Raw genomic sequence first — 12,360 nt, 5'->3', positions numbered from 1 at the left:
TCCAGCGGTGATTCCCCGTTGCTGGCACGGATGCAGGGAAAAAGCCAATTATTGGCATATGTGGTGGACATGTCACAAAGTGCGCACATATTGGACAGAAGTGTTGAGCTGGATCAAAGAGGCGGACGGAGGATCCCACCCACTAGACCCAATCTTAGTATTATTTGGACTTGAAAGAAGGGATGAGCGGTTGGACAATCTTCCACACCTGTCACATTGTTTACTTTTAGCGGCCAGAGCCTGTCAAGCTAGAGCTTGGAAAAGGACCTGCCTCCCCATGAAGAAAGAATGGGTGGCAGTGGCCAGGAATATTTATCTTATGGAAAAGATCACAGAAGCTATACAGGGATCCAGCGTTCTGATAGAGACTGAATGGCTCGGGTTCTTTAGTGCTTTTAGTAACATGGAAAGTACTGGTTGAAATTCCCAGAGAACAGTGACTCGGCCCCACCAAATAGTTAACTTGGAAAACATAGACTTTAATTCAGAGGAATCGGCTCATTTCCGACAATCTAGTGCCCGGTTGGGACTGCCGACAATGGATTGAACAGTATAAGTGAAAGCAGCGATCAGAGACTGTGCCTTGAAAGGGGGTGGGGGGAGGAGAAGGGGGACGGTGTATACACCAGGGAATTATCTAATTTTTTTTTGTATAAGTTTTATAGGGACACAAGTCCCTTTCATGTTTGCTCCGAAGGTTCTCTGTTGTTTCATAAAACCAATAAAAATAAATAAAATATAAAAAACCCAATGTCATTCTCCTGCAAGAGACCTGGGCCTTGGAGACCACACTGTTAGATGGCTACACATCGTAAGGGATCTCAGCGAAAAAAATGCTAGAGTAAGATGTTATGGGGGTCTGGCGATTTTGATTGAAGCCTCCCTAACCTGTAGGTTTAGGGTAGTGGAGACTAACATGGACTACCTACAGGTGCTCCGTATTTTACCTTCTCGGGGGGACACATTAATCATTTTGAACCTCTATAACAGCCCCATAAGGCTGAGGCAGACAGATTAGCCAACGTCAAGGCATTTATTGATGAGTTATTTCTAAACAGGAGGAATCGTAATGAGCAATGCATATGGGGAGGAGATTTTAACCTCAAAATGGGTGTAGATCTGCCCGAGGATCTGTCAGATCCGCTGGAGGACTGGTCACTGAACATCCCCTTGCCCACAATGAAATATGGACGGGTGTGTGCAAAGGGTCTCCAAATGTGTTTATGGCTCATCGAATAGGGGCTGCGCACGGTAAACGGATGCAAAGCACCCGATATACCGGGTAACCTTAACCTTCAATAATCACCAAGGTTGGAGGGGGGTGTGGCCAGCAAGCGGGCAACGAGGACGTGATTCCTTACTGCACCCAGTCCACCAGCTAGATCCTGCCTTTATCCTGACAGTTCATGTTGTTAAACTCACAAAAATAGCTTCCAAAAGCGGCGGAACCCTTCTGCAACGGGTCGCTGCACTATGGACCTGAACCGACATGTGGTTCCGGAGATACGCACTTCTGGAAGCCATCTCATCCTTTTTTTGAAGGGGATACCAAATATTACAGCTAATATAGGGTTGTAATATTTGGTATCCCCTTGATGTTGAGGGGTAATATTTAACAAAGCACTGCTTCAACTATCCCTTGCATTGGGGAGGGGAGTACATCATAAGCCTAAACTGCGACAGCTTCTGGAAGCCATCTCCTCCTTTTTTGAAGTGGATACCAAATATTACAGCTACTATAGTGCTGTAATATTTGGTATCCCCTTGATGTTGAGGGGTAACATTTAACAACGCACTGCTTGAACTATCTCTTGCATTGGGGAGGGGAGTACATCATAAGCCTATATTGTGACAGCTTCTCGAAGCCATCTCATCCTTTTTTTTAAGGGGATACCAAATATAATGGATAATATAGGGTTGTAATATTTGGTATCCCCTTGATGTTGAGGGGTAACATTTAACAAAGCGCTGCTTAAACTATCCCTTGTATTGGGGAGAGCAGTACATCATAAGCCTACATTGCAACAGCTTCTGGAAGCCATCTCATCCTTTTTTTGAAGGGGATACCAAATATTACAGCTAATATAGTGCTGTAATATTTGGTATCCCGTTGATGTTGAGGGGTAACATTTAACAATGCACTGCTTGAACTATCTCTTGCATTGGGGAGAGGAGTAAATCAGAAGCCTACACTGTGCCAGCTTCTGGAAGCCATCTCATCCTATTTTTGAAGGGGATACCAAATATTACAGCTAATATAGTGCTGTAATATTTGGTATCCCGTTGATGTTGAGGGGTAACATTTAACAATGCACTGCTTGAACTATCTCTTGCATTGGGGAGAGGAGTACATCAGAAGCCTACACTGTGACAGCTTCTCGAAGCCATCTCATCCTTTTTTTGAAGGGGATACCAAATATTACAGCTAATATAGTGTTGTAATATTTGGTATGCCCTTGGATTTTGAGGAGTAATATTCAACAACGCTCTGCTTGAACTATCCATTGCATTGGGGAGGGGAGTACATCATAATCCTTCACTGTAACAGCTGCTTCTGGAAGCCATCCCATCCTTTTTTTGAAGGGGATACCAAATATAATGGCTAATATAGGGTTGTAATATTTGGTATCCCCTTATTTTTGAGGGTAACATTTAACAATGCTCTGCTTGAACTATCCCTTGAATTGGGGAGGGGAGTACATAATTTCTGTGCACTGTGACTCTGGGCCAGCCCAACAGGTGCTCGAGGCACCAATACAAAATTAATGTGGCAGGGATCACCCTGATCGTCGTGGTCACACAACAAGACCGCAGCTGCCCTGGGCTCCCGGAGAAGCAGCTGCTCTGTGATCACACAGAGGGCCAGTGGCCTGGAGGCACCCCGTTACACATGCTGGTCTGGGGCACCCAGACCACACCCAGACTAGCAGGGCCACAGGCCTGTGATCACAAGGGGTAGGCCTGCAGGCCCTACACAGTGAGACAGAGAGATAGAGTGCCATTACATTTAGTCTACCACCGTGGTATTGCACGTGCATGCGGAGGCTGATTCTTCCAGTCAGGTATGAGGCTGTCATGACACATCCTTAGAGGGTGTGAGAAAAATGGTGCGAGACCCTCTTTTTTGTGAGGGGGCCTGACTCTAGAGGGTGTAGAGAGGAATGTCAAGAGAGGATTAGAGTCAAAGGCCTAGAACAAGGGTAGGTTTTGACTCTAATCCTCTCTTGACATCCTTAGAGGGGCAATACATGTTCTTAAAAGTGAAACACCACAAATACTCCCACTATGCTATGAGATGTGTAATATATATCTTGTCAGTCTCATTTATTGTGTGATTTATCTGCGTTTCATGTCAACCCTGTAAAATGAAATATTATTTGTATGTGTTTTACGTGCCTGCCATGATGACTGCACCGCTACACAACACCCTCTACAGTGAACCCATCTATCGGGTCAATTTCCCTAAGAACGTAGTATTACGGAGTATTTTTTCAATTTCCAAGCGTAGTTTGTGTACCCATTTCCATCACTGTTGGCAGCTGTGATTTATTCAGCTACTAAAAACCAAATAACCCACCAAGTGTTGGCAGCTGTGATTTTTTTAAGCTACAAATAACCATATAACCAACTAAGTTTCAATTAACTCAATGCAGTTCAGCTGACTGATCAAGTAACAGTGGCGTACCGAGCCAGTGGTTAAGGGGGGGCACGCTGTCACCCCACAGGCTCTTTTGAGAGCCTGACCGGGACTTTCGTCAGTGGGCCACCTCTCCTGTTTGGCACCTCAATGAAGGTGCCCAGCGAGAAAGGTGTCCCACTGGCAGAACAATGTGTGCTCAGTAATTCCTTCTCAGCGCATTAATTGTCCCGGCAGCAGCACAACTTTCCGAAACCTTTGGCAGGACAATGTTCCAAGGAGCTCAGGGCAGCAGCACAGGGGCTTGCAAGTTGCTCTGTGTCAACAGAGCATTTCAATGTGAGCCATTTGGCACTATTGAGAGGGAGGGGGTACTATTAGCAGGGACTTTTGTCCTTTTAGAAATGTGCATGGCAGGGAGTGATCAGGTGTTAGAAGGTTGCATTATGCTGCAGGCTTTATGAAATAATGACTATGGCTTTACCCAAGGGGGATTTGTTAGGCTCACATTAATCTGCATGATGGTATTGTGACTTTGCATGCAGGATGGGGACAATAAAACCAAATCCATCCTCTTATTCCTCAACATATTTCTATAATGATGTATAGTGTAAAGTTAATAATGAAAGGGAAGTTTGTTATGTACTGTGCTTTGCTTCCAAGGCATTGATATAAATAAAGTATTATTTAAGCACATGAAATGCAAAGGGAAACCTTAATAAATATCTAAATAAACTAAAACTGTGAAGACGTGCTCAGTTGCTTAAATTGTCTCCATCCCGGTTTCACTATTAACCAAAGTGTGTGATCCTGGGCAGATCATGAAATCAGACGGTGGGGGTCATTCGGAGTAGGGCGGTAAGGGTTAACGGTCACCGGTAACGAGACCGGTGCCGTTAAACCCTTACCGCCCTATTCCGAGTTCCCTTTGCGGGTTGGTACTTAACGCCTGCTTTTTGTAGGCGTTAAAAAACCAACCCGCAAAGGGACCTACGGGCTAATTACGGCACCGTAATTTACGGTGCCGTAATTAGCGCCTTCCCCATTCCCATTGAGCCCTATGGGGCAAAAATGGGAATGGGGAAGGGCCCATGGTGAATGGGGAATTACCGCCCCTGCCAACCTTGGAATGGGGCGGTAATTCCGCCATTCACCATGGCGGAGTCGTAAAAATAACGGCGTCAACCAAGGCGCTAATAGCGCCTTGGTTAACGCCAGGGTCGGAATGAGGCCCTGTGTCTTATCTGCAGCTCTGTAAGTGATTCACTTCAAAGCTTATGTGTTAATATATGATGCTGTTATTTAAAAGCCTGACTTGCTCCATATATAACAGTGCAATTAAGGTATGTTGCACCACAAAATGATTTGCCATTTGGCTTACTTATGACAACTTATTCTAAAGTCACTTGCATGGCGCCTCCAAGTATCAAAGACTGATGATGCTCCTTGCAATGTGCTTTCTGTGAATTAATGTACGTTGATGTAATCCATATGCAAATTAGTTGATGTGTATGTATTTTGCCCCAGAGCGCCTGGACAGATCTCTAATAGATGAGTTCCCTGCATTTGTAATGATTCTGCCGTTTTTTTTTTGTTGTGTTAAAATGCGAGATGCCACTAGTAAAGTTACTAAAAAAATAGATTGGTGCAGGGGTGGGCGGTTTGTGGGCACGAATGAGACAACCTGAAATTGCGTGCACTGCATTTGAGGGGAACGTAGCAGGAGTTTCACCGTGGCTGTCCCCCATTCCCTCTGGCAATGCTGAATACTCCCCTGACTGGACAATATGGAACTCGGGCGTTATGACGGTGTTGTGAAACATTTGGTACCCCATACCGAGGCTCGGAACTCTCCTACTTTGGTCTGCGATCTACGAAGACAGCCGAAGACAGGGGATACCGGATCGGTATGGGATACCAAGAGCGCGTCTGCATCTCTTCTGGTCCTGGCCGCCTGACTGCCGGTCCCTCCCCAGTCACTCTTTGATTGGCTGGGGCAGGACAGTAATCCGGACTGCTGGCACAGTAAGTCAGACAGACATTGTAAATGCTGCCAGCACACCAGGAGCGTTTCTTATTTCTTTTTTTCTTTTTCTGGTCTCGCCCCAGCCACTCATTGATTGGCTGGGTCGGACTGGAACCAGTGGCAGATAGTTGTGATTTTAAAGGCCCGAGCACAGACATCCAGCCCTGAACTAATATTACAACAAGCAGAATTCAGGTCTGCTTAAATCTGCATTATTTTTTAACTATAATACTTTAAACACTTGCTAGAGCAGAGGAGCGTGCGTTTCTTGAGAGGGGATACGGCGAGAAGTAAACTGCCAGTCAGAGCACCCTGGACCGAGCTGCAGCGAACAACTGGGAAGTGATTAACACAGAGTAATAGTGGGCATTGTGCACCACGTGGCAGGTGTTTAACGCCCATTAATAGATTAAGATTAATTGCCTCCATTATAGTGCGTGACCATCTGCTGAAGTTCGGGTCTGACTGCAACATGTGTCTCAGAGAGACTGAGAAGGGAAGAGGTGGGGCAGGGCACAGGGGCCCGCTCGCCATTTGTCTGTCTGCCGACCGTTAAGTCCGCCACTGACTGGAACACTTCCTGGTGGTGCTGTCAGACAAGCAGCAGCAGTGAATCCAAAAAGGTAAGTGTGCCCATTTGTTGCAGAGTAACTCCTTTTCTTGCCCTTCCCAATACCCTTTATCCCTTTTGTTGCCCCAACCCCTTTAGCTGCCCCAAGAGCCGGTTTGCCCCTTTTCTTGACCCCCCCAGTCCCATGTAGGCTCTTGTGTTGCCCCTTGGCCATTTTAGCTGCCTCAGACCCCTTTTGCTCCTTTCCTTGACCCCAGTCCCATTTAGCCTCTTTAGCTGTCCCAGACCCGATTTGCCCTTTTCTTGACCCTATCCACATTTAGCCCCTTTTTTTGCCCCTTAACCCTTTTAGCGGCCCCTGACCCAGTTTGCCCCTTTTCTTTACCCCCAGTACCATGCTGCTCCTTTTGTAGCCCCTCAACCACTTTAACTGCTCCAGGCCCGTTTTGACCCTTTTCTTCACCCCCAGTTCCTTTAGCCCCTTGTGTTACCCGCAGCCACAGTTAGCCCTTTGCGTTGCCCCGTAACCTCTTTAGCTGCGCCAGACCTGTTTTGCCCCTTTTCTTGAACCCCAGTACCATTTAGCGCCGTTTGTTGCCCCTCAATCCCTTTAACTGCCTCCAGGTCCGTTTTGCCCCTTTCCTTGACCCCCCAGTCCCTTTAGCCCCTTTTGTTGCCCCAGTCCCTTTAGCCCCTTTTGTTGCCCCAGTCCTGTTTAGCTCCTATTCTTTCCACAGTCCTTGTTCCTGCCCTCTAGTCCCTTTTCTTTCCCCAGTCCATTAAGCCCTTTTTGCTGCCCCTTTAGCTTTTTTGTTGACTCCCCAACCCCTTTAGCTAATTTTCTTGCCCCACCCACTTTTCTTCCCCCCAACTAGGCCCCTCCTCTGTTGCAGGTGGCCCAATTTCCAGGCTCGGCTCGTGTTTGGCTCTAAGAGTCAGACGAGAGAGACCCACAGGCTCGGCCCTGACTCAGCCATTCCCATACATTGCCTGGCTCTACACACCACCCATCCTCCCTCAAGATGGATGAGGCGAGTCACTGATGAGCGCCATGAGTTGTGGACCATAGCAAGGTAAGACGTGCCTTGTTTGTGAAGTGTATGCTTCGCCCTGCATACCGACCTGCTGGACTAGGGAAGAGGGTTCGACTTTGTTCATTTATGTCCGATTTTTGTTTCTTTTCAGCTTGCCTGGGAATTCCATGGGCTGTAGACTTCACATGTTCCCTAAACTCTATTTGGTGTGTGTTCTGGTGGCTTCAGTTAGTCCAGCCCCTCTCGGCTTTGTAGTGGACAGGGAGAGGGGGGTTTGGGCTTGCAATTACTAGGGCAACCACGCATGAAGGGCAACTTTAAAGTACAGCTGGTGAATCAGGTGTATGCCACTGTGAGTCTTCGAAGCACAAAGCCGTCTGTGGCACAATCAAGTAAGGCGTGTGCAGGTTAAATGAAAGGTGGGGGATGAAGTAGCATTGGGTAGTTTAATCTTAACAGAAGATTGGCAAACTATAATAGCATTTAACGCTACAAAAGTACACAGGATACATAAAAACAGTGAACGTCCTCAACACGTGGTGTTTCAGGGGTAAGGGAGACTGGGTAGCTCAGAAGCTACAGCATGGGTTGCAAGTGGCAAGGCTGCAGATTCAAATCCACTAATTGGATTGAAATTACTTAACCCTACAGGATGTGTGGGCAGGAAGTAGGTGTACATTGGTCATTCAGTGATCGAAGTGCATGAAAAGAAGTAGTGGAGTTATGTAGTTATATTCCCTGCTGGCCTGAAATCACCCCCGCCCCCCAGCTCCCCACAAACCCGGGCACCACGCCCTTCCCCCCAACACACAATACAAACCCCAAACAATCGCGCCTGCTGTTTAAGGAACGTTCAGTGCATTGCACTGAAGTGAAAGTTTCAACTGCTTCCTAGACTATGATTTTAAAACGAAACCATTCTGGAACAGTTTCTTTTTAAAATAAAAGTATAGGAACAGCAGAACCTCATTAAAAAAAAGTAGAGGAGCACCGCTCCTGCCCACTTCGACCACTGATGCGCTTGAGCCAACTAAGTGAATGGTTTGGAACAGGGAAGACGTTCTAATATACCTGTTTGGCTGATTAAATTAATTGTTTCAGTGTGGGTGTGGTCATGGAACCATGTTCCTGGTTTATGTGGTTCTGTTTACAAAGCTGGTCTTGAGGAGTTTCATCCAGGTGGTGTGACCAGCCAAGGACTGCTATATATGGTTTCGAAGGATGCGAGGCAGCTCTATCCAAACGGCAGGTGTGCTTGGAGCAGACGGTGGGCAGCATCAGGTGCTCTTTAGGACTCATGGGCACTTGGCCTTCCTGTTTTTCTTTATTTCAAGAGATGGTCCAGAGCTGTTTGCCCTGCTGGCACAAGGACATTGTCAGTTGTGGGTTCTTGTGGGGAAGCTCACAGGGTCAGGTCTTGTGCTATGCAGTAAAATGTTTCAGTGTGAATGTTTCCGGGTTTCTGTGCTTTCTGCGGGCCCACATTGAATGAGCCCCATTCTCGTCTTTTTTATGAGTTATAAGGTGTAGGATTGGGGCCTTCAGCCGCACCACTCTGATTACGCTTATTCCTGTCTGGTGGTACAGCCTGCGAAGTGCATGGGCCCCTTTGTTTAATGGAGATATGTTTTCTATCTCCCCGTCTCTCATGGTCTCGTGTTGCCCAGCTTGATAACTAAAGCAATATTTTTAGAATTATCTGTGGTTGCCAGGGCATCATCTGTAGTCGCACTGGTTTCCTGATAAACGTACTTCCCCCTTCATTGAAAGAAGAAGAGTATGCCTGGCTAGGAGCTGGGGTTCCCTGAGGAAGTCGGCAGGTCCATGTTTTTTTTCCCTTGGTTTGGAATGTGCGAATGCGGTTTTGATCCCCCCTCTGACTTCACCAAGTTGGAGCATTTAGGACCTTCATTGCCTCGGACTTGCTCAAACTAGTAGGTCGAGCTGTCCTTTGGGATATAAACGATCTTATCATGCATGTTTATAGTGTTTCGTCCTGGTACAGCTTATCACCATGGCTTGCTGAGTGCTCACGTTCTTGCCGGGTCTTGGCAGCTAAAATGTGTATGGCCTGGCTAGTAATTGGCGGTATAGGTTTCCCAGGTCCCATAGTTGTATGTCTTTTTGAAACAAGTTGTGAGTTAGTGGTCTTGTTCTATTGTTTTTACACTGAGTACTGATTTACGCTTTTTGGTGGCAGATGGTTATTTTAAGGAAGGCTTACGTGTGGTAAGTAGAGTTTTTTTCTTCTTCCAGGTGTCCTTTCTCTGCTTAATGTAGTAGCCTGCCTTGTTATACAGGGAGTCTGCAATGTTTGGCGACACATATAACAGTGCTCCTTGTTCGGTCTCTGTGGGCGCAGGTGCCCAGGGTTGGAAAGTAAATAACCTCCCGATGTTTCTCTGTTTGGCCTACTAGTGAGTGCATATTATCTTCCGACATGTCTCAACAGGACTGCTTTCCTTTTTGGCTTAATTGGGATATGATTCCCAACTCCCACCAATCACTCAGGCTTTCATGGCACTGCTGTTAAGGTCGTAGGCCCCTGCTGAGGACCATGGGCAGGTGTTCTATGTCTGCATCAGGTGGATTGTGTGATGGTCCCTGAATGTTTTCTGTCCTTGGTTACCAAGATCAATATTGTTGTCTCTCTTGTTGGTGATCACGATTACTTCCTATGGGTTGGAAGTATGGAGCCATCTCTGGTTTGGGGAATTGTGACCGTCTCCATTATACTTTGTGGGCTGATATAGCTCACATTTCTCTCGATAACAGCACAGTAACATCACAAGAGAGTAGGTTTTGCATTTCTCATGCTTTTCCAACAGTGGTTCCAGGATTCGGTGGGCTTCCTTTATGTGGGAGTCCTTTTTGTAATAGGTGTTGCTGTCCCTTTGTGGCCGGTACATGTGGGTGGTGCTGTCTGGGCCATCCGAGTTAAGGTTTGGATTTTCAACTATATGTTTTTGTGCTGTTCTTCTTAATGCTGTTGTCTTGTGTATTCCAGGGCAATTGGTTCCCAGATTCTATTTCTCTTGCTACTGTGGTCGTTTCAGGTCCTACCTATTGGGGCTTCCTATCAGTTTCTGTCCTCATTGGATCTGGTCTTGATCTATGGGCATATGGAATGATGGACACATTTGGCAGATGCATACATTTCGAAATGGCTTGGTACTGAGGGGTGTAATCAAAGGCCCCAAACCAACGGAACCTAAGGGTCATGTGAAAAAGGCCTGCCCGTCATTACCAAAGGAAAAGCAGCATTTTGATTCACAAAGGCAGAAGAAATGTAAAGGTCCGTTTCACATGAAATACAGGATTTTTTTAAACTGCCACCAAAACGGATTTGCATGTGTGTTTGCAAGTTAAAGCAAGACATTCAAAAAAATGTCCCCAGCCAACATAAAGATGTCAGGGAAAAGACATGGGGCCTCATTACACGGATGGCGGTAATGGTTAACGGTCACCGTTAATGGTAACGGTGACCATTAACCATTACCGCCTTACTACGAGGTCCCTTAGCGGGTTGGTGCTTTAATGCCTGCTTTTTGCAGGCGTTAAAAACCAACCCGCTAAGGGACCTTGGTGCTAATTACGGCACTGCAAAATTGCGGTGCCGTAATTAGCACCTTCCCCATTCCCATTATGCCCTATGGGGCAAAAATGGGAATGGGGAAGGGCAGTGGTGGAAGGGGGAATTACCGCCCTGCCAACCTTGGAATGTGGCGGTAATTCCCCCTTCCACCAAGGCAGTGCCGGTATTTTACCAGCATGGACCAAGGTGCTAATAGCACCTTGGTCCATGTGCTAATACCGCCATCAGTGTAATGAGGCCCATGGTGTGTGTGTGTTGACAAAAAGTAACGTATATTATGCTTCACATGCAAAATGGCAGAAAACATTTAAAAAGCAAAGAACAGTTTGTTGCCATGGAAAGTTCCTGTAGGCCCGAGGCAGACTATGTGGGTGTCTTTCTGCAGTGGAAATCCAGAAAAAGCTAAAAAACTATGTAATCCAAGTGCAGATTGGAAAAGCACATCACATTACTGGCTGAGAAATAAATGCAGCATTTTCACTGAAACTGTCACCCATCAAAAGGGGGGCACTGTGACAGTTCAGACCACACTTTTCAACAGACAATCGAACGGCATGTAATTAAAGGTGTATTTTGTCAATGACTAAAAGAAACAGCTTTGCACCTTCAGTGCAAAAGCAAAAGCAAAGTGAACTCTGAACAGTAAAAAACACTGTGTCACAGAATAAAGGCTGATGTTAGGACAATGGGCAACATTCACAAGAGGTTTCCCCCACAACCAGCCTGGTTTGTGCATCCCAACTGTTTAAACTGCAATAAAATGTGCTCTGGGCAGGACAATTGGCCTTGGCTGGTGCATGACCGGAATGTAGGGGGGAGGTGTGAAAACAGGGGCTACAATCAAGGGAAGCTAAAACTTTGAAAAAAATACAAGAAATAGAAGCCTTTCGGATCAGAATCATGCTCCCCTTCAGATAAGAGGACAGGCCTTGTGACATCACAGGGCTGGACTAGCTCATTATTTAGGAGATCTCTGTGTAGCAAACACATCCCTCATTTACAATTTGTAGCCACCAACATCAAACAACTAACCAACTTCAAACAACAAAGAGACTAATAAAAAAACTGTGGTCACAGGCTCGTCCAGAGAGACAAATGGCTTGGAGGAAGCAGAGCTCCCTTTTCCTGACAATGCGGATTTATAATTCATTTAAAAGGACTATTATAACTTATGAGCTGTGGTGGGGATTGGATTGTCTTGCGCTCTGCCTCTTGAATTTATGTGAACATATTGGTTGACAAAGTAATTAAATCAGTATATCCTTTGCACATTTCTTCCAATAAAGGGTTTTATTCACAAAATCGGTCCACCAATACGTGTTTCGACCTTAGTCGCCCTCAAGGCAATTGTTCAGCTTGAATCAACATATAGACCATATCTGGCTTCTATTCCCCATGGCGAATCTAATTGTATTAGTCCTATGTGGGTTGCTTGAAGATTAGGTACTAGAATTCGAGCATTCTTGCTGCGTATGTGCAGAGACTGTTGGTTAGTAG

The 12,360-nt window shown here is 46.1% G+C and overlaps 2 protein-coding genes across 7 annotated transcripts in view; one reads left to right on the top strand and one right to left on the bottom strand.

The window, feature by feature from the left end:
• Positions 1-12,360, bottom strand: part of HLCS (holocarboxylase synthetase) — a 1,696,783-nt gene that overhangs the window by 1,525,327 nt on the left and 159,096 nt on the right. The gene's annotated exons all lie outside the window — the stretch shown is intronic.
• Positions 5,679-12,360, top strand: part of RIPPLY3 (ripply transcriptional repressor 3) — a 44,169-nt gene continuing 37,487 nt past the window's right edge. The window contains exons 1-2 of the mRNA XM_069636095.1: positions 5,679-6,286; positions 7,110-7,307. Of these exons, the coding sequence (XP_069492196.1) occupies positions 7,261-7,307 (47 nt within the window). The 5' untranslated portion in view covers positions 5,679-6,286; positions 7,110-7,260. The remainder of the gene's footprint in view (positions 6,287-7,109; positions 7,308-12,360) is intronic.

Source organism: Ambystoma mexicanum, chromosome 7p (assembly GCF_040938575.1).
Source record: "Ambystoma mexicanum isolate Mex_15411 chromosome 7p, UKY_AmexF1_1, whole genome shotgun sequence".
In the NCBI taxonomy this organism is placed as follows: domain Eukaryota; kingdom Metazoa; phylum Chordata; class Amphibia; order Caudata; family Ambystomatidae; genus Ambystoma; species Ambystoma mexicanum.
The sequence above is the reverse complement of the archived record's forward strand: the minus strand, read 5'-3'. Positions and strand labels throughout refer to the sequence as shown.